The sequence below is a fragment of the Ichthyophthirius multifiliis genome, assembly GCF_000220395.1.
Source record: "Ichthyophthirius multifiliis unplaced genomic scaffold scaff_1120509249657, whole genome shotgun sequence".
Taxonomy (NCBI): domain Eukaryota; phylum Ciliophora; class Oligohymenophorea; order Hymenostomatida; genus Ichthyophthirius; species Ichthyophthirius multifiliis.
In genome coordinates, this window is record NW_004087493.1 from 27,269 (window position 1) to 51,397 (window position 24,129).

The window sequence follows — 24,129 nt, forward strand, 5'->3', positions numbered from 1 at the left end:
ACAATTAAATTTTATCATTATTCTAATTAAAAAAATAGATAGGCTATATTTTTAATTACAAACATTATAATATTTGTAGTCATTATTAATTAAATAAAAAACAGAATAAAAGCAAACTAAAATAAATATTCTAAAAAATTAATTCTCCTTTATTTATTACTATTATAATCTTTATGTAAATTAAAATATAAAAAAAATAATAAAAAAAAAAAGTTTTTGAATTATGGAATATATTTAAATAAATATAATATTTTTTTACTTTTTTTATTTGATATAGAATATATATTATTCTTATTTAGTTTATTATTTCAGCTTGAAAATTATTAAAGTATAATAACCTTAAAAATTATAAAATTAATACACGTAAGAATAGTACTTTTTATTTTAATAATATTCTATACTTCAACATTAATTTATAATATATATACAAATATAAAACATTTTAATGAAAATAATATATGCAAAAGTATTAAAAATTAAATATAATAATAGATAATATATATATATATATATATATATATATATATATTATATAGATAAAATATTTGTATATACAAGAATTTCTAATTTCGTTATTTCATTGATTTTTCTTTTTATTGGTATATTTTTTAATAATTATATTTTTTTATTACAAATTTTAAATAATATATAAGGTAAACATATTTAAAAAAGAGTTGATTTCATAACGTTATCAGGAATAGAAAGAAGTTATATTTATTACAAATAATTATCTAAACTATAGTATTTAAAATATTAAATAAAATTATATTTATATAAATATTTATTATCATTTTTTATTTATATAGAATATTAATTTTCTGGAGTATAATTGCTTAAATATTTTATTTAATTGGAACATTTTATTTATTTTATAATGGAAATGAAAGTTGTGAATTTATATATTAGGGATAAGAAAATAAATAAAAACTATATTTATACTTAGATTGTTTAATTTTATTTATATATAGATTAATGTCATATTTTATATTAGTAATTACTACTTTATTAGTATTTTGGTACAAAAAGCCTTAAAATATATTAAACAAAGTATAAACACAAAAAAAAATAACATAAATAAATATAAATATATATATATATATATATATATATATATATTTATATATTGATATTAATAGAGTTTTTTAGAAGATTATATGGTTTAATAAAATACAGATTTATAATAAAAATTATATTGCAATTCATTAGGTCATTAGAGAAATATATAATCTAATTCATCTTTAGATGATAAATCACATAATTAAAATAGTTATATTAATAGTTTAAGAAATTCAAGAAATTTTCCATCAACAATTATTTCTACAAAAATTTAAGATTTTTAAATATCTACATTATCTTCTTAATTTTAATTAATTTTATCTTCTAATAATAATGATGAAAATAACTATTATAATTACTAAAATATGTAATGAAAAATTATAAATAAATCTATATTTGTAATTATATATAAATAATTCATTATATATACATTTATATAAATATATTTATTTTCTATTCAATTAATAATTTAGATATTATTCTTTTTTTTAGGAGATTATTATTAATTCATTTTTAATGCAAGTATCGGATTTCTTTTAAAGTTTATAAATTTTGATTTTTCAAAAATATTTCTCATTTCAAAGCCTAACATGTCAATTAGTTTATTATTAATTTCATTTTTTTCCTTTTCTTAACATATTTCTTCATAAGCTTCATATAATCTTAAATAAACTCTCATTTTTTACTATTAAGTAGTGTTTTTTTTAGCTAATTCTTTAAATCTACTTACTACTTTTACCATCATGTGTGGAAATTTAACCCTAATTTTATTTTTTTTAAACTTTTTTTAACTTTTTCCTTCATTTGTTTATGATAACTCTTCACTTATAAATACTCTAGAAAGCTCTTTGGTATCATTTTCTTTTACTTATATGACTGTTTTAGGGAAAAAATTAAATAAAATCATTTAAGATTATGTCAAGAATATTTATTTAAATTTTTCTATTTCTTTAATTTTATTGAGAATATTAAAAATATCTAAATCTTTTTTTATCTATTCTTAGGCTTTTTCTATCAACAAAACAGTTTTAGTTCTACAAAACTTACCACAAGTGATTTAATTTATAAAATAAAAAATATTAATTTATAAAGACTTATTTCTTTATATTATATGTTCGAATTCTTTGGCTAAAAATTTTTTCCTGTCTTTTTTATCATTTTAATTATTCTAATGTTATTAACTTTAAATCATGTAATCTGATGTTTTTGCTTATATATTTTTTGATATTTCTATTTATGAATACATATTATATGGTCTTAAAGGCGAATTTAATGGTTCATATTAATTAGTTTCTTATATATTATTATTATTTTATTAATTTTGAATATTATTATTTATTTATTAATTTATTTTTAAAATGTTTTAATTATAATTAATATATTTGCTTTAATTGTTTTCTATAAATTTATTATTTTAAATAAACTAACTATTAATATTATTTTTTGTATTTTAAGTGTTCTATTCTTATTAATATATTAACTTATTTTTTGTATTATTTTTTTTTGTATTTTTTTTCTATCTAAAATTATATTTTTTTTTATTTTAAAGTAAGTATTTTAACTTCTTTTTCTTATTAATTATTTATATTTTTATTTATATTTTCGACATTTTTATTTTTTTCATTTACTATAGAATTAATACTTTAAATATATTATTATTATTATTTTTCTTTTATATTAAAAAAATTCTTATTTTATTTTTTAACATTATTTCCTTCATCTAAATCAAAATCATATAATTTATTAGCCAATTCAATCATATAAATATACTCATTATAATAACTAACCAAAAAAGCCGAAAAAATTAAAAAAGCCTAAGCAAAACCACCTACATAAGCTATAATCTCATCTATTTTTTGAAATTTCCTATAAATATTGTTCGTATAATAACTTCTATTAATTTAAATATCTAAATATTCATCATAATTCCCTAATAAATTGCTCTCTCTAAACCCACTTAATTGTATATATGGGAAATTTTAATTATTAATATCCTCATAAGGCATTAGACTTTCATCAGTAAAAATATTGAATTCCGAAAGAAAGAGTTCCACTTTCTTTAAAAACTTACCCGGTTATATATAAAAAAATAAATCTGCAGTATTTAAATAACTAAAATAATTAATAATAAAATATATATATATGCAAAAATACCTAGTTATATAATTTTTTGATAAATTAGGATTTACAGCATAATTAGGTACAAAAATCTCAACTTCAAAGTATTTATTTTAGTCTTCTATAAAAATCTTTTCTAATTCTTCCTTTTTTCTACATTTAGGTCTCCACTTCTCACTTTTAAACTATATAGTAGTACACTTTTTTATTTTTAACATCAATTAATCATAACTTTCTAATCCCCAAGCCCCTTAGACATAATATTATTCATTTAAAGGTGGACAAAGGTATTAGTCGAGGCCTTTTTCATCAAAAACTTACTTCCAGTCTATATTATAGGCCTGTAAGTCAACCCAATGGGCTAATGTACAAGGTTCTAATAACATTTCGATGATTTATTCGCTATTTTAATGTTTTTCGGAAAATATTCGGTTTCTAGAATAAAAACTTATGTTAAAATAAGGGTTATTTATAAAATCATCCTATATTACTCGAACAGCAAACATAAAATTTTTCTAGTTTAAATTTATTTTTGACGGGTTATGGTCAAAAGATTAATCGATTTTTACGTTTACGGTGTCTTTGTTGAAAAATTGGAGAAAATTGTTCCAGAAAAATAAAAGCATTAACGATGTGAATATCAAACTTATTAATGCGCCAAATTAAGTCTGAAAAATAGTACTTTTTTAGAAATTTAAGCCTACTTCACTACCAAAAATATCGAATTTACGGAAAACACGAGATAATATTGTTTAAGCCATTATTTTATTTGAAATTTTGGGGGTTTTTTTATTTATATTTATGTTTATTTAATTTATATATTTTTATGTTTTTTTTGCTTTTATAAATTGTAAATTGTTAATCTATTTGAAATATTTATAATAAATGAAATATATTTATTTACTTCTTATTATTTATTCTTTATATTATATATAATTTAATTTTATATTCTTTTTTTTTTTTTTTTAATATTTAAATTTTATTAGTTTGATTTTATTATTTTTATGCCAAAATAAATAAAGAAAAAAACTTTAAAAAATATATGTATATTCATTATAAGAAAGCATTAATAAATTTGTTTCAAAAATAAATAAAATTATTTTTATTTTAAATAATATAAAAAAATAAATAATTTAAAAGTAAAACAAAAAACAAAATTTTTAAAGAAAAAATATAATAAAATATATATATATATATAAAAATAAAATGGATATTATCAAAAAAGCAGCTCAAGAATTGTAATAAAAAATAAAGATAAACAATAATAATTTATTAATATTATTATTAAAATATAAAAAAACAAACTTAACTCAAAAAATTAAATAATAAAAGAAAAGAAAGGTACACAAACTAATCTTAATTAGAAAAAAATTTAAATGAGGCCACAAGTAAAGAAAACTGGACTGCTCATCCAAAAAATCTTTAATATATATCAGATGCGTCACACAACTAGTATATATTAAAATATATATCAAAAAAAAATATATATATAATTATATAAAAAAAATATATAGTGATGATTTTGGAATGATAATGAAGTTTATATTGGATAAAATAAAAAATGCTGAAAAAAATTGGAGAATAACATTTAAAGTAATTTTAAAAATATTATAAATACATAATTATATATAAACGAGTATATATGTATTTATTATAATAATTTATATCAATATATTTATATTTTTTTTTTCATTTTTTCATTTTTTTTTTTTTTTCTATTTTCTATATATTTAAGACTTTATTTTTAATTGATTTTTTAATAAAAAATGGGGCTACAAGATGTATTGGATAATTTAAAGATGAAATTAATAAATTAAAAAGGCTTTAAGATTATTAATACTTTGAAGAAGGTGAAGATAAAGGTGCTAGTGTACGTTCAAAAGCTTCACAAATTGTTGAATTATTATAGGATGAAGATAAATTAGATCATGAACGCCAATAAGCCAAAGAATTACGTGAAAAATTAGGAAATATGAACTCTTTGTCCTCAGGATCTCAATCAATGCAAAATTAAAGTTCAGTTTCTAGTAAATATTAAGGACAACCTCAGAAGAATAATAAAGATAGTAAATATGCTGGATATAGTTCTAAAGATGCCCCTGTTTTAGGCTAAAATAATAATAATAATAATAGCTCTTAAAGGGTTAATACAGATAATTATGATACTAATGAATTTAAAGGTCTTGAAAAATTCAGAAAAAAAGAAGAATAAAATGATTCTGAAAATAAAGATAATAATTCATAAAAAGTATATTCATAACCTTCTATTTCAAATTAAGATAATAAACTAAAACCAGCTTTTTAAGGAACTTTATTTGCATTACCAAAACCAGGAGAATAAATTAAAAATTAATAATAATAACCTAATTAGAATAATTAAAATTAAAAATAATAAAATTAAAATTAAGTAACTGATTTATTTGAAATTGATATGCAATAAAATAATAATAAAAAAAATTAAAGTATTAAATATAATAATATATATATATATTATTATATATTTTTATATTTATATATTTTTATTTTTAAATATTATATATATATATATATTATTTTTATTATATACAGATGATGATGAATGGGATTGGTCTAATGCTCCTACTTAAAACAATTAATAATAATAATAAATTTAATAACCCAAATAATAATTGTAATAACCTTAGTAATAGACTTAAAATAATTAATAATAATTTTAATAACCTTAATAATAATAAAAACCAACAAATGATTTTGATCTTTTTGGAGATTTTCAAGGAAATTAACAAAAAAATAAAAATAATTCTAATAATAATAATTAATAAGTAAAAAAATATATAAAAAAACTATATAAATATATAAAAAAGCAATAAAAAAATTACACAAACGATGAATTTGATTTGATAAATTTATCTGAAATCGAAAAAGATGCAAAAAATAATGCAAACTAGAAAGCCACACTCTAAAATAATTAAAATTTCGGTTTTCTAAATGAAAATAATGAAACAAATGCCGCAAATATCATCTCAAATCTGTATAAAGCCTCAAATTCAGGTTTTATTTAATAATAACCTTAACATTAAATGGCTTTCCCTTAATAAAATATTGGTTATTAATAAGCTTATCCTGGTTATTTATAATAATAATAATAAGTTCCGATGGGTATGTATGGATAGTAATAAATGGGATATGTAAATTAATAACCAATGGGATATGGAATGCCTTTGGGATAATAGATGATATATGGATAATAAATGTAATAAATGGGGTACGGATAAGAATAATAAGGATATGGATAATAAGGATATAATCCAAGTATTTTTATTTTTATAATTAAAATATATTAATTTATTTTATTTTTAGATTATAGAATGTGAGAATTATTTTTTAAACAAATTTGAAAAAAAAAAATTATATAAAGATTTATAAAATATATATATTTATATAAAATTCTTTTATTATTTATAAAATTTTAGATAAATTAAATTTTTTATTTAAATATTTTATTAAAAATAATCAATAAATATTAATGTAGAAAAATTTTTTTATAAATTATATAAATATATATATAAATAAAAATATTTATATATATATATATATATATATATTTATATATAATATTATTTATTTTTATTTTTTTATAAATATAAATAGCATTATATATTTTTTTGTTTAATATTTTAGTCATAAAATTTTATCTAAAACAATAAATATTATGTTTATTAGTATTATATGTAAAATTTTTATATCAGCAACATTTTGATTCAGCTTACTAATTAACTTTTTCATCTATTTATTAAGGTCCTACTTTAACACCATTTGACTAAATTTAGAAAAAATATAAATATATATAATAAAAATTATTTATATACTTCATTAGATGGATTAATTTCACCTTTTTCAATTTTATTTAAAACCAATTCAGTACTTTTTTTAAATACTAATTCTATATTTTCACCTTATTTTGCTGAAGTTTCAATAAACTAAATGTTAAAAGAATCAGCAAATTACTATCCTTCTTAAAATTAAACTTATCTATTATTGCCAAGATCACTTTTATTACCAATAAGTATAATAGTTATTTTCTCATTTGAATAGTTATTTATTTCATCTAACCAATTAGCAACATTTTAAAAACTTTATCTATTAGTGATATCATAAACTTATATATATATAAATTATAAATAAATATATATAAATATTTATAAATTTATATAAATATATATATTATATATACATATATTCATATATCTATATTTATTTTTATATACTTTTATATTTATTTTTAAATTATTTTTTATATATATTAAAATGTAAATAACCTAAAAACGCACATATAGAACCTCTGTAATATGAACGAGTAATTGATTTAAAGGATTCTTATCCTGCCTAATATAAAATTTATTATTTTATATATTTATTTATTTATATTTTTATTTCATATTTTCATTTTTACTGTATCCCATACTTATAGTTTTATATTTTTATTTTTTATATTAATTATTTTTGAACCAAATTCAACACCAATTGTTGTATCGTGCTCTTTTTTAAATTTATTTTCCATAAATTATAAAAGTATAGCTGATTTTCCAACACCTATTTGAATATTTTAATTTACATACTCATTTAATTATTATTTTTTTATTAATTTTACTAGAATCTCCAATTATTATGTATTTAAATAAATATAAGTAGCTCATTTTTTTTAGATTATATTATTATATTTTTTTATTCTTTTAGATTTAAATTTAATTAAATAAATATCAGTATAAAATAATAAAATAATATATATAAAAAGTATTAAATATTTTATATTTTTTTTTAAATAATAATATTATTTATTATAAATAATTTTATATTATTATCACGATTATTATTAATATTTTCTTTTATATCAATATATATTTTTTTAAATAATATATATTTTTATTAAATTCTTTGTTAAAAGTCAACTAAAAAATATATATATATATATAATTATATTTTTTTTTTGATATTAAATTTTAAATTATTTTATATATTATATTTTTTTAAATACTTTTTAAATAAATGAGTTTATTATTTAAAAAAAAATATATATATTTGTATAAATTAATTATAATTAATTTTAATATTATAATTACTATTTTTTTTATTATTATTATTATCATGATTATTATTATTATTTATTATATTATTATTATTATTATTATTACATTATTATTAATTTTATTATTATTATTTTTATTATTATTACACATAAAATTTTTTTTAAATAAATACTTTTTTAAGTTATTATTTTTTTAATTTTTTTATTTTTTAAATATTTGTTTAAATATTTTAATTTTTTTACTAAAGTTTAAATATTAAATATCACATTCATGACATTATAAAAGTTACTTAAAAATATCATAAAGCTAATAATAATATTTAAGTAAATAGATATAATTTAAAATAATTATTATAAATAAATATTTTAAAAATATATAATCTAAGTTTTATATTATTAATAATATTTTTTAAAGCTTTTTTTTATATAAATATAAACTTTTTTTAACAAAAAATCATATTTTTATTTTATATAAAATAATAATATATAAATAATCTTTTTTAAAAAATTAATAAAATAAATGTTTTATTCTTAAATATATTTTTAATTTTATATTAATTTATATATATATTTCTTCAATCTTTATATCTATTTCTATATTTTTTTCTATCTTAACTATTAGAACCTCTTTTATTTCTATATTTATTATTATGCTTATTATGCTTTTAATGATTATTTTCATTAGAATGACTTCTGCTTCTACTTTTAGAAATTCTTTTTTTCATTAATTTAGATTAATGTCTATTATCTTTATTGAAATTGTATAATCTATAAATTAAAAAAAATAAAATAATTAAAAAAAACTTTTATACATTCTTTTATTCATATTAAATCCTGTTTGTAAACCTAAAGTAATTTCTATAGGTCTTCCTTTAAAAGTATCTTTATTATGAGTTGCAGCCTTTTTTATATTAAGAAAATGAATATTTTTAATTAATTAAATACAATTGCAGCTTGTGCTATTGTTTTATATTCAATAAAAGCTTTTCCTTTATTAACTAATTATCCTTCGTTTCTTGGTACAATAAAATCCCTTAAATTTTAATATATATATATATATATATATATATATATATATATATAAATATATATAAATATATAAAAATATATAAAAATATAAATTTATAATAGTAAATATTTTTATAATAATATTTTTAATATTTAATTATTTTTATATTAATAATTAAAAAAAACGGATGATTTTATCAAAAATTAATATTTTTCACATACTCTATTTAACCAAATTATGAAAAGAATTGCTTAATTTCCTTATCTGAAAGTTCGAAATTTAAATTACTAACAAAAATAGTTCTTTTTTCTCTCTATAAATATAAATATATATATATATATATATATATTAATAAAATAAAATTAATATTTTTTGTAAATAAAAAAAAAATATATATTATTTTTTTTTTTAAAAAAAAATATAAAATAAAATATACATCTTCTATTATATTATTTAATTTTTCTTTTTCTTCATTTTTTAGATATTTTTTATCTTCATAATTTTATATGAAATTATTATTAAAAAAACATTTATTTAATTAAAAAAAAAATCTATATTAATTATAAAAAACTACTTACTTTTTTCAATCTCGTTTTCATCATCTTCACTATCCATCCAATCGTATTTTTTATTATTACCTTCTTCCTCTTCCCCTAAATATTCAGGTTCCTTATAATTATCTTCTTTTGATTAATTATCATCATCTTCTTTGTTTTAATACTAAGATTAATATTAAACTTAAATATTATTTTCATTATTTTTTGTTTATTCATATTCGTTTTCGTCTTCTTAAGGTATCTAAATTTAATTTAATATCTTTTCATCATCTATTGTATTTAAATTTGTATTATTCTATCCATCTAATTCTAATTACCATTTTTTCTTTTATTCGACTTTTTTTTGTTTTCTAAATCCGAACATTTTTTTTATTTATTTTTTTAAAAATATGATATAAGTAAATATCTATATATTTAATTTTATATTTAAAAAAAAAATTAAATTTTTCTAAAATATAAATTATTATTATTAAGTTAAATATTATTATATAAATAAAAAATATATAATAATTAATAGATAAAATAATATCAATTATTTAAAATAAATATTTATTGTATATAAAATATATTCATCTTTCATTAATTAAATATATTAAAAATTTATAATTTTATTTTTATTAAAATTAAAACAATTTTTTAAAGATTTAAAATAAAATTTTCGTATTAATTAATGAATTAATTACATAAGAAAATTAAAGATATTTAAAAAATAAATAAAATCTTAATAGAAAGTAATAAAAAAATAATTAAAATATATAAAAATATAATAATTAAATAAATAAATATATAAAATATATAAATCTATAATTATATGTATATGTTTTATTTTATATATATATTATTATATTTTTATAAAAAGAATTTTTAATTATTATATATTTATATTTCTATAATCTTTTTAATTATTTAATTTTTCTATAAATTTATAAATGTTTTAAATAATTTATATTATAATATTAATTATAATATATAAAATCAATTTTATAATTTTTATATTAAATTTCTAACATAAATATATTTTTCTTCAACAAATTTAAAAGCATTATTTTTTTATTAATTTGCTATAATGTTTTCCTAATCAGGCTTTGTTTCTTTTGACAACCATTCATTTTCTTTATATAATAATTATAATCCTTCTTTAAATTTACATTCATTCTAATTAACTAAATCATTAATATTTTAAATAAATACATTTAATTATAATTTATCGTAAAAATCTTTTTTCTCATAAATATTTTATAATGAATTCTCCAAAACTTATAAAGGAATTTTATTTTCTTAATTTTAATATTTTTTAAACATTCCATTAATTAAAATTTCAATATTTTTAAGTTAAGTAAAATTATTATATTCTTTATTAGAAATACATACATTAATACTTTTTTCCATAATATCAATTATATAAATATTATTATTCTAATTATTATTTTCTAATATAATATCTTCCAATACTTCAAATTAAGTCTATGATATATAAAAATTTAAACAAACAAAATAAACAAACAAAAATTACATTTTTATCAAAAAATTAAAGTAATATTTTTATAGAATTAATAATATTTTACTAAACCACATTATCTGTATAAGAATTTAAAATACAAAGCAAAGCTTTGCTAACAGGTACATTAAAATAATTATGATTATTTAAACTTTCCTTTTAAATTTCCAAAAGACTAACACTTTCAATAAACTAATCTACTAAACTATTCATAAAACCTGGTTTATTTTCTTTAACAAGATACTAATATAAGAACGGCAAAAGTACTCTCAATTTATAAACGGAAGAATAAAAGATCTTAAAAACCTTCTATTCAAACAACTACTTTATAAAAAATCCAATACCAATTAAATTAAAGGTTAATTAAGGATAATACTATTAAATAACTTTTGGAATTTGAGTATTCGAGAAAGTATTAAACCTTAACTAACAAAGGAAGATTTCCACAAGTTCAATCTGACCCGGTATTATTTCCAAGAAATGTTTTTATGATACATCTAAAAAATTCCTGACGTTTTTTTCGTTAAAAACACCACTTTCATCTAGGGCTTCTGTGATTCCTTACATTACATCTAAATAGAAGAAAACTACAAAGGTATTAATGAGGATTTTAGGGTCAATGTTTTTGTTTAAAATTTGTCCAGTTTCAAAATCGACTTCGATTAATTCGTTTGGACTCAAAATTTTTTTAATGTTTTTTATTTCGGGAAGGTTTTTCATAAAAGTCATGAATCTATTCAAATAATCAATAACCCAATTTTCAAAGTTTTCCTAAAATTATTTTGCGTCTGCGTTTAATTAATCACTTTTGAATTTTTCTGTATATTTCTCGAACTTTTTCATCCCGTCCATCATTGCGCGTAGAATATTTGGAAGAATTTTTGGGTAATATATTTCTTTACTTTAGATTTCGCGAGCTATAACAGCTAACATTTCTAATAAAAGAAGTTTCCTTTCTATTTATTTAGTGGTATCTAAACGACATTCAACGAAATATAGTGTCCATTACTTTATTTTATATAATTATATAAATATATATATATATTTATATTTATATTTATATTTGTATAATAGTATTATACTTTATTTTTAATTCCTAATATACGTTTACATATATATAAACATAAGTCGTTAAAATTATAAGGTTTTTCACTTATTTTACCAAAACTTGATTCATATTGTACTTTAAAAACTTAGTATATATGTTTATCTGTCATATTTAAGGCGAAATTAATAAATTGATCAGTACATTATTCGAAGTATTCTTATTATAAAGAAGGAATGAATTTTATGTATAATGATAATGATTTTTAGGCTTCTTCAAGTTTTAGATTTCTTGTCAAAAGTTTTGTTGTACTATTTTCTAGAACTTATTAAAATTCAGACATGGGCATAATTTAGTCTGGATTTTCGGACAATTTTACAAGAGTTTCTGCGAATTCCATTTTCCTTTATTTTTAATAAGATTTATAATATTTTTTTATTTATTTAAATATTAAAAATATAATATAAATTTTTTATTTGAAAAATATATATTATTATATATGTATATAAATACACACACATATATATATATATACATCTTATATTATTGTTATATAAATTTTGTATTTAAATTCAATATTTATTAATTAAATTAAGGTTATTAAAAGTTTTGTTTTGTATATTATCACAACCTTTTTTTGTCTAAATGAGTAAAGCTTTTTTCCTAAAGTTAATTTTTTTTGATGTTTCGAAAATATTCCATACATTATACGAAGTTATACGAATATTAATTAGTTTACTATTAATATCTGCATCATTTTATTCACAAACACCGTTATATGCTTCATAAAGTTTCTAATAAATTTTAATTTATTCCATCTAATCTTAATTTTTCAAACCACTTTTGAATTTCTAAGCTGCCTTTATAATAATACTTGGGAATTTGTTTATATTTAATAAATGGCCTTTTGTTTTTCTTGATTTCATTTTATTTTTCACTTTTTTCACTGAAGGGAGATTATGCGTAGACTCTTCTTATAAAATAGCCCTTGAAGGTGGGATATATTCGTCTTCGTTTTTATTTATATCAATAACTGGTTTAGGGAAAAAATTAAATAAAATAAGCTATTCTTTATTAAGGAATAATTTTTTTAATTTCTCTACTTCTTTCAGTCTATCTAAAATATTAAAAATGTCCAAATCTTTTTCTATTTAATCTTAGGCTTTTAAAATTAATTATACTTTTCTTGTTTTACAAAACTTACCGCAAGTAATTTAATTAATAAAATACGCATAACTCATTTAAATAGTCTTATCTTTTTATATTATGTACTTGAATTCTTTAGTTAAGAATTTTTTTCTTTGTATTTCTTCAATCATTATTTATTTATTCATATTATTATTCTTTACTTTTATAGCAGTCTTATTAAATTTAACGAATTTATTCTTGTTATTATCAATGATATCAGAATCTTCCTAGTGCTTTCTTTCTTATATCTGTACTCTTTTTTGATGTTAATATTCAGTATTTTTTTCACTTTCGGTATCTTTTAACTATTACTCATATTATTCGCTATATAAAGAAATTTTTTTATGAAGATTTAATCTTTTAGAATTTTAAGAACAAAATCTAAAAGAGTTTATTTTTTAAATTGAATTTGACGATAATGGTTCAATATTATCATTATTAGGAGTATCAATCATGTCTAAGTTAAAATTACTTTTTATATTAAATTCTTTTTCTTATTTAGATTACTAAGGGCTTTAAAGATCATATCTATATCTTTAAGTACTTAAACGTGGGGAATTTAAAATATCAGTAGCAATAGTTTTTTAAAAAAATTATTCTTCATATTATTATTATTATTATTATTATTATTATTATTATTATTATTATTATTATTTTTCTCTCCACTTAAAAAAATGTGGTGATATAATCGGTTTATTATGTTTATCTTCATAATTTTATATATCATCTTTTTGCTTTTGATTATTTTTAATTTAAAAAATAATATTTTTTTATTATAAAACATTATCATCTGATAAAATTAAATTTTATCTATTTAAATCCTTATATTTTTTATCTAATATATTTTTTTACTTTTTATTATAAAATGATTCATCGACATCATTATAATTAGATTAAATTTAATTATAAGATTTACTTTAAACTACATTCATTTTTTTATCTTTCTCATAATTTACTTTTTTAATTAACTTTTTTTTTTTATCTATAGGATTATCAAAATCATATAATTTATTAGCCAATTCTATCGCATAAATGTACTCATTATAATAACTTACCATAAAAGCCGAAAAAATTAAAAAAGCCTATGCAAATCCTCCCACATATGCTATAATCTCATCTATTTTTTAAAATTTTCTTTCAATTAGTTTTGTAAAATAACTTCTACTAATAAAAATTTCTATGAATTCTTCGAAATCTCCAATAAGATTTTATTCACGGAATCCATCTAAATTAAAATATGGGAATTTTTCACTTTAAATATCATTATAAGGCAATAAACTGATATCTGTATTAATATTAAATTCCGAAATAAATATATCAACTATTTTCTTCTATTTATAAGGCTAAGCATAATAATATAAATCTGCCGTATTTAAATAACTTTATATATAATCGGAAGACTTACTAGGATTAACACTATAATTGGGTATATATATTTCTAATTCCACATATTTTTCCTATAAATATTTTTCCCATTCTTTATCTGTACGGCATTTAGGTCTCCATTTTTCTGTTGAAAACTTAATAGTATCACATTTAGTTATTTTCAATATTAATTAATCATATTAACCCATTCCCCAAGCTCCTCTGACACTATATTTATCGTTTAAACTCGGACATAAGTAATTATAAAGTTATTTCTTATCGAATATTTCAGGCCAACTAATATTATAAGAAGGTAAATTAATCCAATGATTTAAAGTACAAGGTTCTAACATCATTTCATTTATTTCTGGTATTACTATTCCATTTTCATGAAATTACCTTTTTCGTTAAATAAAACTTATATTGAAATAAGGATTGTTTATAAAATTATCCTCTACTGCGCGAATGGCAAACATAAATTTAGATGAGTCAAGTTGGATTTCTTCAGGGTCGGATTTAAACTCATCTTCTATTTTTACAGTAACGGCATCTTTATTGAAAAATTAGAGAAAATTATTCCAAAAAAATACCATCATTAATGAAAGGAATAATAGACTTATACCAGCGCCAAATGTAGTTTGGAAAACACTGCTTTTTTAAAATGTTAAACCTATTTCGCTACCAAATATATCGAATTTTTTAAATATTCGAGATAGGATTGATTGAGGCATTTATTTATTTGTGTTTAGCTTTATTTATTTTTTTTTGCTTTTTTTTTTTTTATAAGAAAATATTCAAAAAAAATTAAAAAAAGTAATGTTGTTTATATTTTTATTTTTTTTATAGTTGGGTTTTATGTATTATATATAAATTCTATTAATTAAATATAATATTTTAATAAATATTATAAAGTTAAACTTTATTATAGTAAATGTTTTATATTTATAAAGAATATTATATATAATTACTTCTTTTTTTCCACCCAAACAAAATTTATTAAAATCAATATTTCAGTAAAGTAATTTATGATTAATTTAAGATTTTAGTATAAATATAATCATTAAAAATTAATTAATATTTAAATAAATTGTGAATATTTATTATACAAAAATTATATATTTATTATTTATTTGATTTTAATAAAATAAAATACTAAATTTAAAGAATCTCCATTTAATTATTCATTAATTATTTTTTTTTTAAAAAAAAAAATCAAAAATTAACATATATAATTATTATTATTTAAAAATTCTTTATATTTATTATTTATATAATGATATTTTATAAGTTTTGATAATAAATTTATGGAAAATTAAATTAATTTCAATAAAAAAATATCAAAAAACTATTTAAGTAATATGTAAATGGAAAAAGAAAAATTTCTGATTTATAAAAAAAATACACATTTTTTATTTTGATAAATTATATATATAAGTAGATTTAATATTTAATTGTAATTTATTTTAGATTTTTTCAAATTTTAATTTAAATTCCTTTTCTTTTTTATAAATAAAATTTAATAATATTAATCTTCTATTATAGGAATAATAAAATCTTTAGATAAAACTATTTTCCTATTTAAATCTCTTAAAATTTTAAAAATATTAACTTTTTATTTTATATAAAATGTGTTATTATGTATAAATTTAATAATTTAGATTTGCTAAGTTAAAAAATATTAATTAAAGCTAAAAATAGTATAGTAATAGGAAAAAAACAGAAGAATTTATGTAACTTTTATATATTATATATTTTTATCCCATTTTCATTAAAAAAAATAAATAATAAATTATATTGTGAATAAAAAAGAAAAATATAATATTTTTATTTTATAAAAATAATAATACATATATATATATATATATATATATATATATATATATATATATATATTTATATTTTTTATTATATATATTACATTTTAAATTAATTCATTTATATTATAATAGTAAAATGTTTAAAGTAATATATATAAATTTTAGATAAAAATGAAAATATTTACAATTTAAAAATAAAAATTACATAAAAAACATATATTTACAATCTTTTTTTTTTTAATAAATCAAATAAACATAAAATCATTTTATTTCTTTTAATTCTATTTGAATTTCTGATTATTTGGAATTTATTATACCACCTTTTACAATATTTTTACTTAAAATACACCTAAAAATAGAAAAGCAATCCGACGCATAAAAAATATATTAAGGTACTCCTTTATCGGTTAATAAAATACATAATTTTTAACTAAAATGATTGCAATTTTTATTAAAAATATCATAAGCGTTTCCTTTAAATTCTTAATCTAAATCAGCAACAATATCTTCGATTTCATCATTAGAATATTTGCATATTCCTATTAATATTTTACTATCGAATTCATAATTACTGAATGAATCTTCTTATATATTTATAGCACATATGCCAGAAAAATTACCACTATGGGCACCGAAATTATATTCTATATTATTTATTTGGACAGCAGTATGATATATACCCAATCCTATGTATTTTAGGATTTTATTAAATTTCGTAATATTGTATATACATAAATAAACTTCTTAATTTTTTTCATCCATTTTTTATTTTATTAAATAAAAAAAATATATATTAATATTATTATGAAAAATAAATAAAAAAAACTAATTAAAAAATTATTTAAAAACACAAATATATTATTAAAAAAAAAAATTAAAAAAAACTAATATATATAATAAATATAAATAAAAAATTTGAATTTATTAAATTAAATTATATATAAGAAAAGAATAATTGTTTAACATGTGTGTATATAATATTAAAATAAACAAAATATTTAAATTTATATAGTTATTAAATATATAATAAATTTAAAATAAATTAATAATTTAAAAAGTTTAAATAAATAAAAAATTAAATATAAAAATTAAAAATAAAATATTGAAAAAAAAACTAAATATATAATAATATGAAAATTTAACTAAAAATAATTATATATTTAAAAATATATATATATATATATAATTTTTATATATATATATTCTAATATAAATTTAAATATGTTATAATATTTTATCATTTATTTCAATATTATTAAATATAATCATCTATATCTTAATGTTTCTTAATTTTTCTAAAAATAAACATATACCATTTTGAATACTTTCGACTAAATCTAACTAAAAATGGTAAAACTTTTCTTTCATAAAAAAGCGTTACTATTCCATTTAAAACTGTTAAAAATCCCACAAAATTTCTCCAATCATCTGGCATTTCTGAAATAACATTTCCTAACTCATCTTCTACTTAATATTTAAGTTTAAAGAAATCTCTAATAATTTCGATTTTACTAAATATTAAAATAAAAGATACCAAACTTAAAAAAGCAACCGTAAGACAATAATAAATATTCGAATAAAACGGTTTTTTATGCACTGACCCAATTGAAAAAGACACTACAACAAAAATATATTAAAGATTTGAAATCCAAAACAAGGAAGTAGCCTCATAACAACTACTAACATCATATAGTTCCTAAATTCCCTATTTTTCATATATGTTTACTCCTGAAATATACCAATTTTCCCTTTCCAATTGAAATAAAACCCATAATTAAAAACTAAGCTAAATAATACCTTATCCAATTACTGAAATTATAATTTCATGAGAAATCAAATTCCCTGTTGGTACATTTTTAGTTAATTTAGGGGCCCCTTCAGTTAATCCTAATATGAAAGTCAAAGGAAAAATAATAAATAAATCCCAAAAAAGAAACTAATTGTCCGTAGGCATTGATGTATTAAAATATAATAAAATCAAACTATAAGATTCGATCATAGAATACAAGGCCATATACTTAAAACATTCAAATGACGTTACTAAACATGCTCTTCCTTCCTTTAATATCTAATATAAACATTATATATCTTATTAAGAACTAGTAAAGGTTGCTTAAGGGCATAAAGAGCCACTTTCATCAACTTTATTTATTAAAGATACACCCATATCAGCCTCTTTTAAGGCTCCAGAGTTTGTAGAAGGATCGCCAATCATTCCTATGAATGTATAATTGGCTTAATCTTAGTTTTATAGGAGGGAGATTAGATATTATTTTTAATCAGGGGTGAATCGAGCGTATATAATAGCATTTTTAAGGATTGTTTGTACGAGATATTGGTTATTTCGGGTCTATATATCCCTTTTAGAGGACATATACTCATAAAAAAAGGAGCCTGTAATTACTAAAGGTTTTTATTCGAAAGTTTTTATCAATTCCTAATCTTAAATATTAACTTATTAGCCATTTAAAAGCGTTTATTAATTTTTTATTTAAAAATCAAGAATAAAAGCCTAATCAGTATTCAAAATTTAAGTCTAAAAAGCCAATTTTAAACTAGATAATGGATTATCACCAGTTAACATTAATAATTTTATATTACTTTAATTTAATTCTTATATATTTTTTAAAGTATTTTTTTTCAAAGAATTCTCAAAAATTAAAAAACCGCCAAAAATATAAGAATTATTAATATTGTTATTTTCATATACATAATTATTATTATTTTCTTATATTTTATTAATAATTTTATATGAAAATGATAGTACACGATGTCCTTATTTGACTAATTCTTAAAATTTTTCATTAAAAATTTAAATAAAAGGCGATTTTTGATAACTTTCTAGTATTTTTTCAGGCGATCCTTTCTAAAAAATATACTAATTTTCATTAATTTACACTTTTGCGTACATTTTTTATTTCTGAGATAAAAAAGGGGTTCTTTCAAGTATTTAAATTTGAGTTTTTTCATTATTATTAAGTTTTATCAACCCTTCATTTATCATTTAAGCCCCGGAAAACCTAAACATTTCCAAATCTAAATTATCTCCTATCAACCGGTTATTTTCTACTTTCAAAATATTATGACAAGATGCAATTAAAGCCTAGAAAATAACAGGAACCTTATTAAAATCATCTTAAACTTGGAATTTCTAATCTTAGAAAAGAACCAAATTCCTCAAACGAAGCTTATTTTATGTCAAACCTGTTTTATCAAGACAAAGAGTCTTTATTTTCCCACAAACACTAATTTTATGAATATTAGAGCAAAAAATCTTTTTTTCATTCAATCTTTTTAACGAAAAAGAAATTCCAAAAGATAAACAAGTTGGTAAAGCCGGTGGTATACAAATAGCAATAATATCTAAACTTCTTATAATAATTTCAGTTAAATTTATATAATTTTTCCTATAGTTATCCATAAAAGTTGGTAGTGTTAAAAAAAGCATAAAAAAAGCCAAAAAAGTTAAAGTAAAGACGAAAATAGTTGAGTCTTTTTAAAATGAAAATTCCTTATGTTTACAAGGAAAAAGCATACTTCGTATTAAATTTCCTTTCAAAGTTTCAAATTATACTCGGATAACTTTTCCTTTTACTTCCTTTTATGTTCTTAATATCTTACTACCGCAAAAAATTATATGTTAGTGTTAGTTTTCGCTAAATTATTATTAAATAGGTTCAATTTCAGCCTTTAAAACAGGAGAATCTTATCCACGTAAAGATTATTCGTCGACTATACAACTTCCTTTTATTAATATAAGGTCACATGGAGCTACTGTGTTTTATTATAGTTCAATAATATCACCAAAAACGAGCTTTTCAGGACTTATATATTCATATTTATTTTAAATATCGGGTCTTAAGACTTTATAAGTTTACTGAAAACTAGAGGAATCTTTTAGTTTTTTTAATTTTTAGTAGTCTAAATTCTACTCGTGTAATTCAATAGTAATTGAAAAAATACTTGCGAAAAGAATAATGACAGCATAAATATTATATTCTTCATAAAACCACAAAATAATACAAAAAATCTAAAAAACATAAAAAGGAGTCAATATTTCTCCTAAAATAATACCAATTTTGGATAAAGGAGGAGTCCAAGTTGAATTTTCTCCTTCTTTTTTTAATGTTTTTAATTATTATTATGTAGATAATCCATATTGATGATATTATAAAAGCTCTTTATAGGTAAATGAGGATACTTATTGACAAATAGGAATAAATTTTTATATATTTGCATCAAAAAAATATCTATAATATCGATAGTTTAAAACCTAATAATATATATATAAATATTAATTCTATATAAATTTAAATTATAAATATATAATTTATATTATTGTCTAACTTATATATATATATATAAATATATAAAATAAATATATATATATATATATATATATATTAATTTTTTTTTTTATTTTCTTTATTTTTACTTTATGTTTTTGGTTATCTATTAATTCTTCATTTAATTTTACTAATTCTGTATGTTCACCTATTTTTATTTTTTATTTTTATTAAAAAATATTAAAATATAATATTTATTTACCAGATCCTTTAATATATAACCACTCTGCTTATTCTATAGAAACTTTTTTGTATAAGATTTTTATTTTCCATTATATATTCCATTTAAAAATTAAATAGGCAAATCCTAAAGTTATTATATATAAAAAGTAGCATAGATTTTATTAATTTTTTGATTAATAAAAAGGTTAAATAGATTAAATATGTCCTTCAATTTACGTTTTTTCATATAAAATTATATCTTCGTTATTAATTTTATTTAATCTATATGACTTATGTGAATTTATTTAAAATCTGTTTTTGTTTGTTTGTGTTTGTTTATTATTTTTTTTAAAATTTTTACTCAGATTTGTTTTCGGATAAATTTAAAGTATTAATTTATATTTCGTTTTACATTTTATTTTTTTATTTTTTTCAAAAAAAAAAAAAAAAAAAAATTTAAGTTTTAACTTCTTTTTTTATATTATAAATATTTTAAATTTAATTTAATATATCTTTATATTATTTTAATTTATTAAAAATATGATAATTTATTTACTTTAAATTTTGTTTAATTTAATAAATAAAAAAAAAACAAATTAAATTATAAATATTTTATATTATTTTATTTTTATATATGTAAATATAATTTAATTTTTTATTCTTTTTTTTTTTTTCTTTTATCAATAATTACTAGCTTTTAATGATTAAGCTAATTTTTCACAAATTTCATTAACCTTTCCGGGAACTTAACCTAATTCTAAGGAAAAAGTACCAATAACTAAAGCTAAATTAGTAATAGCAATAGAAGCACCTCCTTTGTCCTATAATAAAATTAAATATTAGTTATATATATATATATATATAAGTAAAATAAATACCTTTTTGAGATACCAAGTACCAGCATCTTAATCAAAATGAACAGTATAATATTTTTCGTTATTTATTCTAATACCAATATTAGGATCAGTAGGAACTCCTTTGTTTTAGCAAGCTATAATTTTAATAAAAAATAAACAAAAATTAATTATAAAAGAAAAAAAAAAAAAACCTGCAACTAAAAGTTTAGCTTCATTACAAGAATAGCTTTTATCTTCAACAGTAACATCATAAGTATTAAACTATTATAAAATATATATAATATAAATATTAATTTTAATATTTATTTAAAAAAGTTTGTTTACAGTTTTAAGTCCTGAATTAGTAGCCCATATTAAACCGTCTTGTTTTCCGACTATATATCCATGTTAACAAATCTTGTCTTTTACAAGATAATCAACGTATTAATCCCAGCCTGACATATTTCTTATATATATTTAATTTTTTTAGTTTTTTTTGTTTTTTTTATTTTTATTATATTTTATTTTATATATCTATTTTCTTATATATATAATTATATTATTTTTTATTTAATATTAAATAAAACTTTTTTGCTTTTTAGATATTTTTTATTCTTTTATTATTTTACAATAATTTTTATCCCAAAAATTATTTAAATTCTAAAAATAGATATATATTTTTAAATTATCTTATTATAAATATATGATTGCAATTGTTTCGTTTAATTTATAAATATTATCATCAAATTATAAAAGAAAATAACGATTTAATTTTTTCTAATATAAAATATAATATTATTAAATTATACAACATTAGTTATGCAAAATATATATAATTAACAATGTTAATATTTTTCATCTTAAATAATATTTTTTTTTTTTTTTTTAATTAAAAAACTTGATTTTGAAAATTATAAAATATAGACTTTAATTTATTGTGGATAAAATATATTTAAAATTATTAAGAATTTATTTAAATAAATATAAAATATTAATACGTATTTATCTTTTATATATTAATTATAATCAGTTAATTTAATAATTTAATTAATTATAAATATCATATACTAAAATATTTAATTAATAATAAATTAATTAACTATTTTTAAGAATAAAATTTTAATATATAATTTATCAATAATTTATTAGATTTATATTTGTTATTTTAATTTCTAAATTTTGATATTTAAGCTAAAATATATCCTATTTTTCTTTTTTAGTATTTTTTGTTCTAAGTATTTTTTTTTAATATTATTTGTTATATATAAAATATTTTTATAAAAAAAATATTTTATTTAATATAAATATAAAACTTATTAAAAATTTATATATACAAAACAACTGAAATTAAATATTTATAAATTTTTAAATTTCATATTTAGCATGATTCGTTTTATTTGTTAATAATAAAAATTAAAAACTTAAAAAGTAAAAATGATATTAGATTTATAATTAAAATTTTTTTAAAAAAATTATAAAAAAAAATATAAATATAAAGATGTAATTTTTAAAATAGCTTAAAAATAATTAATCCGTTTTTATAACAAAAAATGTTATACAAAATAAAACTAATATCAAAAATTACTTAATAATGATGTATTATTTTATATAAAAAAAAATGTATATCATATTAAATTAAAAAATGATTAAATTTTTGAAGTAAAATAAAAAAAATAAATAAATATCTAATAAGAAAATATTATTAATATTATATATAAAAGTAAAAGAAAATATAAAATAAATTTATATAAAAATATTTTAAATAAAAAACAGAGAAAATATATAATTAATAATATGTAAATATTTTATTTTTTATATAGAAAAAAGAAGAAAATCTAATTATACATATAAAAAAATATAAATATTAAATAGATTTTATAAAAGATACAATATTTATCATTTGATAATATTATTTTAAATAAAATAAAATAATATTAAAAAATTATATATATGTATATATATATATTTTTATATTTTAAAATATATATATTTAGGTATATAAATATTAACCTAACTTCATGCATAATGAAATTTATCAATATAATTTTAATAGTATTTTGAAGTTAT

General features: G+C 16.7%; 5 protein-coding genes across 5 annotated transcripts, besides 52 other annotated features; all 5 read right to left on the minus strand. All coding sequences in view use genetic code 6, as the record gives it.

Annotated features, from left to right (window-relative positions):
* Positions 1-495: 495 nt before the first annotated feature.
* Positions 496-535: a microsatellite.
* Positions 536-1,070: 535 nt separating this feature from the next.
* Positions 1,071-1,123: a microsatellite.
* Positions 1,079-1,124: a microsatellite.
* A 389-nt stretch (positions 1,125-1,513) lies between these two features.
* Positions 1,514-3,935, minus strand: IMG5_020680 (hypothetical protein; the record flags this gene model as incomplete). The annotated part of the gene is made up of 4 exons (XM_004039459.1): positions 1,514-1,781; positions 1,875-2,237; positions 2,485-3,168; positions 3,211-3,935. 4 exons carry the CDS (start codon positions 3,933-3,935, stop codon positions 1,514-1,516), a joined length of 2,040 nt encoding a protein of 679 aa, XP_004039507.1.
* Positions 2,541-2,572: a microsatellite.
* Positions 2,635-2,659: a microsatellite.
* A 692-nt stretch (positions 3,936-4,627) lies between the features above and the next one.
* Positions 4,628-4,687: a microsatellite.
* Positions 4,688-4,856: 169 nt separating this feature from the next.
* Positions 4,857-4,896: a microsatellite.
* Positions 4,858-4,896: a microsatellite.
* Positions 4,897-5,545: 649 nt separating this feature from the next.
* Positions 5,546-5,577: a microsatellite.
* Positions 5,578-5,643: 66 nt separating this feature from the next.
* Positions 5,644-5,724: a microsatellite.
* Positions 5,665-5,739: a microsatellite.
* A 53-nt stretch (positions 5,740-5,792) lies between these two features.
* Positions 5,793-5,886: a microsatellite.
* A 536-nt stretch (positions 5,887-6,422) lies between these two features.
* Positions 6,423-6,457: a microsatellite.
* A 239-nt stretch (positions 6,458-6,696) lies between these two features.
* Positions 6,697-6,774: a microsatellite.
* Positions 6,704-6,771: a microsatellite.
* A 124-nt stretch (positions 6,775-6,898) lies between the features above and the next one.
* On the minus strand, positions 6,899-7,850 carry IMG5_020681 (Ras-related protein Rab-2; the record flags this gene model as incomplete). Its single annotated transcript, XM_004039460.1, has 5 exons — positions 6,899-6,973; positions 7,023-7,312; positions 7,473-7,539; positions 7,607-7,746; positions 7,805-7,850. The coding sequence occupies 5 exons, from the start codon at positions 7,848-7,850 to the stop codon at positions 6,899-6,901; spliced, it is 618 nt and encodes a 205-aa protein (XP_004039508.1).
* Positions 7,315-7,407: a microsatellite.
* Positions 7,318-7,393: a microsatellite.
* Positions 7,403-7,458: a microsatellite.
* Positions 7,550-7,589: a microsatellite.
* Positions 7,625-7,658: a microsatellite.
* Positions 7,851-8,046: 196 nt separating the features above from the next.
* Positions 8,047-8,085: a microsatellite.
* Positions 8,086-8,261: 176 nt separating this feature from the next.
* Positions 8,262-8,385: a microsatellite.
* A 27-nt stretch (positions 8,386-8,412) lies between these two features.
* Positions 8,413-8,450: a microsatellite.
* Positions 8,427-8,481: a microsatellite.
* A 731-nt stretch (positions 8,482-9,212) lies between these two features.
* IMG5_020690 (small GTP-binding protein, putative) lies at positions 9,213-15,632 on the minus strand (the record flags this gene model as incomplete). Its single annotated transcript, XM_004039461.1, has 8 exons — positions 9,213-9,272; positions 9,470-9,561; positions 9,827-9,968; positions 11,691-12,311; positions 12,386-12,752; positions 12,884-12,885; positions 13,287-14,023; positions 14,453-15,632. The coding sequence occupies 8 exons, from the start codon at positions 15,630-15,632 to the stop codon at positions 9,213-9,215; spliced, it is 3,201 nt and encodes a 1,066-aa protein (XP_004039509.1).
* Positions 9,283-9,358: a microsatellite.
* Positions 9,284-9,350: a microsatellite.
* Positions 9,288-9,366: a microsatellite.
* Positions 9,373-9,421: a microsatellite.
* Positions 9,563-9,597: a microsatellite.
* Positions 9,769-9,818: a microsatellite.
* Positions 10,261-10,302: a microsatellite.
* Positions 10,538-10,604: a microsatellite.
* Positions 10,540-10,605: a microsatellite.
* Positions 10,544-10,605: a microsatellite.
* Positions 10,547-10,595: a microsatellite.
* Positions 10,555-10,618: a microsatellite.
* Positions 11,288-11,313: a microsatellite.
* Positions 12,320-12,366: a microsatellite.
* Positions 12,338-12,368: a microsatellite.
* Positions 14,140-14,191: a microsatellite.
* A 1,116-nt stretch (positions 15,633-16,748) lies between the features above and the next one.
* Positions 16,749-16,800: a microsatellite.
* Positions 16,801-17,782: 982 nt separating this feature from the next.
* Positions 17,783-17,841: a microsatellite.
* Positions 17,784-17,849: a microsatellite.
* Positions 17,784-17,870: a microsatellite.
* Positions 17,802-17,876: a microsatellite.
* Positions 17,862-17,898: a microsatellite.
* A 66-nt stretch (positions 17,899-17,964) lies between these two features.
* On the minus strand, positions 17,965-20,253 carry IMG5_020700 (hypothetical protein; the record flags this gene model as incomplete). The annotated part of the gene is made up of 1 exon (XM_004039462.1): positions 17,965-20,253. The coding sequence occupies one exon, from the start codon at positions 20,251-20,253 to the stop codon at positions 17,965-17,967; it is 2,289 nt and encodes a 762-aa protein (XP_004039510.1).
* Positions 20,254-21,066: 813 nt separating this feature from the next.
* Positions 21,067-21,122: a microsatellite.
* Positions 21,123-21,905: 783 nt separating this feature from the next.
* On the minus strand, positions 21,906-22,577 carry IMG5_020710 (profilin family protein, putative). Its single transcript, XM_004039463.1, has 4 exons — positions 22,408-22,577; positions 22,275-22,344; positions 22,105-22,217; positions 21,906-22,047 (listed from the first exon to the last, which is right to left on the minus strand). The coding sequence occupies exons 1-4, from the start codon at positions 22,522-22,524 to the stop codon at positions 21,907-21,909; spliced, it is 441 nt and encodes a 146-aa protein (XP_004039511.1). The 5' UTR covers positions 22,525-22,577; the 3' UTR covers position 21,906.
* Positions 22,544-22,575: a microsatellite.
* Positions 22,566-22,615: a microsatellite.
* Positions 22,616-23,266: 651 nt separating this feature from the next.
* Positions 23,267-23,322: a microsatellite.
* Positions 23,315-23,355: a microsatellite.
* Positions 23,315-23,370: a microsatellite.
* Positions 23,371-24,129: the final 759 nt, after the last annotated feature.